This window comes from Thalia democratica, chromosome 1, assembly GCF_965202585.1.
Source record: "Thalia democratica chromosome 1, ktThaDemo2.hap1.1, whole genome shotgun sequence".
Lineage (NCBI taxonomy): Eukaryota > Metazoa > Chordata > Thaliacea > Salpida > Salpidae > Thalia > Thalia democratica.
In genome coordinates, this window is record NC_139165.1 from 20,218,957 (window position 1) to 20,221,608 (window position 2,652).

At 29.3% G+C, this 2,652-nt stretch overlaps 1 protein-coding gene across 1 annotated transcript; it reads right to left on the reverse strand.

Annotated features, from left to right (window-relative positions):
- Nucleotides 1–750: 750 nt before the first annotated feature.
- On the reverse strand, nt 751–2,016 carry LOC145834396 (ectoderm-neural cortex protein 1-like). The gene has a single exon (XM_082941817.1). The coding sequence runs from the start codon at nt 2,014–2,016 to the stop codon at nt 751–753; it is 1,266 nt and encodes a 421-aa protein (XP_082797943.1).
- Between the last annotated feature and the right edge of the window lie 636 nt (nt 2,017–2,652).

A 2,652-nucleotide genomic window follows, 5' to 3' on the forward strand; every position in this document is an offset into this window, starting at 1 on the left:
GCACAAAAAGTTAGCTAATTTTATTTTAATCTGCACTAAAAACTAAACTTAAAACAATGAAAATAATTATCAAAAAATATAAGTTTATTAAAATTAAAATTTAACCTTTTAAAATATTTTTTTAAATTTCAAAATATTACAAACCTTTACATTTTAAGAAAATTTTTTTAAGCAAATGAAAGTAACATGTTAAATTTAAATTAAAACTTAAAATAAAAAAGAGATTAAAAACGATTAAGTCGTTAAAATATCTAAGTAAATCAAAAAGATCAAAAAGAAAAAAATGAGAAAAATTCAAGTAAAACTATATGTGCCAAAGAAGTTTTAATTTTATTTTAAGTCCTAGTTATAACATTTTTTTTTAAATATAACTTTAAAATTTAAGAAAAACATATGAAAAACCTTAAACTAAAAGATATTAGTGTTCTATTTTAAATTCTTTTGTTTAAAAACATAAAAGTTATTTACAAACAAATGCTCATCCACAGATACACTCATAAATCATTTTATTTTATTATTTCTTAAATTTTTTTTTATTTATTAAGAGAGCACACTGTTAAACTTTCATCATCGGTAAAATATTTCTTCAAGAAATCATGAGAAACAAAAACAATACACATACTTTGTTTGTTTAGATGTTCATGTGAAAATTTGTATCGAAAAACAAAAGGAAATATTGTTCAAAATAGTTTAAAAACTTGCTGTTTCAAATACGTTCTTTTATAAACATAGAAATTGTTCACAAACTCACTAAAACCAAGGGATTTTCAAGCACGAACAGTCTACATCACCATAACGGAAATAATCAACGGACCATTCATTTTTATCAACATCGAAACAATTGACTTCATTTTTAAATTTTTGAAAAACAAATATTTTGCATCCGATCGCAAATGCTTCGTTAACACATCCAATGTAAAATGGAGATTTGAGAGAAACGAACTTCTTGCTGACGCTGTCATAAACCTCGCTTTTGCTAAAACCCCGATCAATGACGTGCAGTTTGCTTTTTACAACAACCATTTTGTGATGAAATTTAGTTTTAACCATGCTTGGCATTGGCGACCATTTGTCAGCAATGACGTCATACGACTCTACAGTAGTCAGAGAATTGTATCCTACCCCATACCCGCCGCAAATAATTATTCTTTCTTCGAACACTGCCGACGCGGTCCAGAATCTCCGTTCATTCATGCCGGCGCATGTTTTCCATGCGCGCTTTTTCGTATCATACTCCAAACAAGAGTCGGCGCATGGTTGGCCGCGAATTTTGCCTCCGAGCAAAAATATTTTGTGCATGAAAGCGGAAGCGCAGTACCTGTAGCGTTCATCAACGACGTCGGTTACTTTATCCCATTTCCCAGTTTGAAACGAATATCTATCTACAGATCTCATAAGGATTCGTTCGTCTCCTTTTTTGCTTTCGCCACCGATCACATAAACCTCGTCTTTGAGGCAAACTGCATTGAAGTTTGTTCTGCGTTGTTTTATGCCAGCTAGTTTTTTCAACGGTTTCAGAGTGGATGAATCAACTACGTCCACAGTTTTAAGGATGCAGTTTTCTTTTTTATCAACTTCAAGATGTCCGCAAATAAAAAAGCTAAAATTTCGATGATGGCAATATCTATGATTATTAGATAGGCTAACTTGGTGCTCATTAGATCTTTCTACGTTTTCCAAAGCTTCACTTATCAATGAAACGCAATCTTCGTTTTCAGTAAATGATGAAGACTCTTCTAAAATATATTTCAAAGCATGATCTGTTAACAAGTTTAATCGAACTGTTAACAGAAACTGTTTAGCATGCTCCTTGCGATCATGTTCTTTGTAGCGCAACCAAGCGTTTCCTGAATTGTAAACTTCAAGTTCTGAGGTGATGTGCAACTCAGAACTTGCAAGTATTTCTACAGCTGAAGCACAATCTAATTCTAGAAAGTTTTGAGTATCGACTAAAGTAGTAAAAAAAAGTTCAATAAATTTTAAAGATTGTTTTGTAATAACTGGCAGGTTGAACATTTTACTCAAAACATAAGTTGCCATTAAGTTTTTTACATTCATAAGACCTTCAACTTTTCTAATCACTCTGTTTTCCAAAATTTTATTCGGAAAGTATACTCTATTCTTTACAGCAGAAACTACCTCATCAGTTTTAAGGGTATAACCTATAAATAGTTGAATTTGCAACATTTATTATACTGCTTTTAAGAATTAATATTATATTTAAACTTTTGATAAAAAAAATTAGAAGTAACAAGTTTTATATTTTTCCTCTTGTAATTTATATATTATATTAATTTTGTTTTTATCATTAGTATATTAAATACTTATAAACTTTATTATCTTAAGAACTTTTCATTTGTTGTTTTTCCATAAAATAATCCGGTGTTATAAACACGCTTCGTAAACTTACTCTAATTAAAACGTATGTTCATTTATAGATAGCCTTATGCACTTTATATGAAACACTTTATTTCAGTAAATAATAAAACGCGCTAAACTGTACCTAATTATATTAAAAGCCAATTTTTTTTAAATTCAATAAAACACAAAAGCTTGTTGATAACAACAAACAGTTTTTAAAGAAGTCTGAGTCAAAAAAATAAGCCTCCTAATAAATAATAAAAACTGAGTATCTAATGTTTTTGAATGACA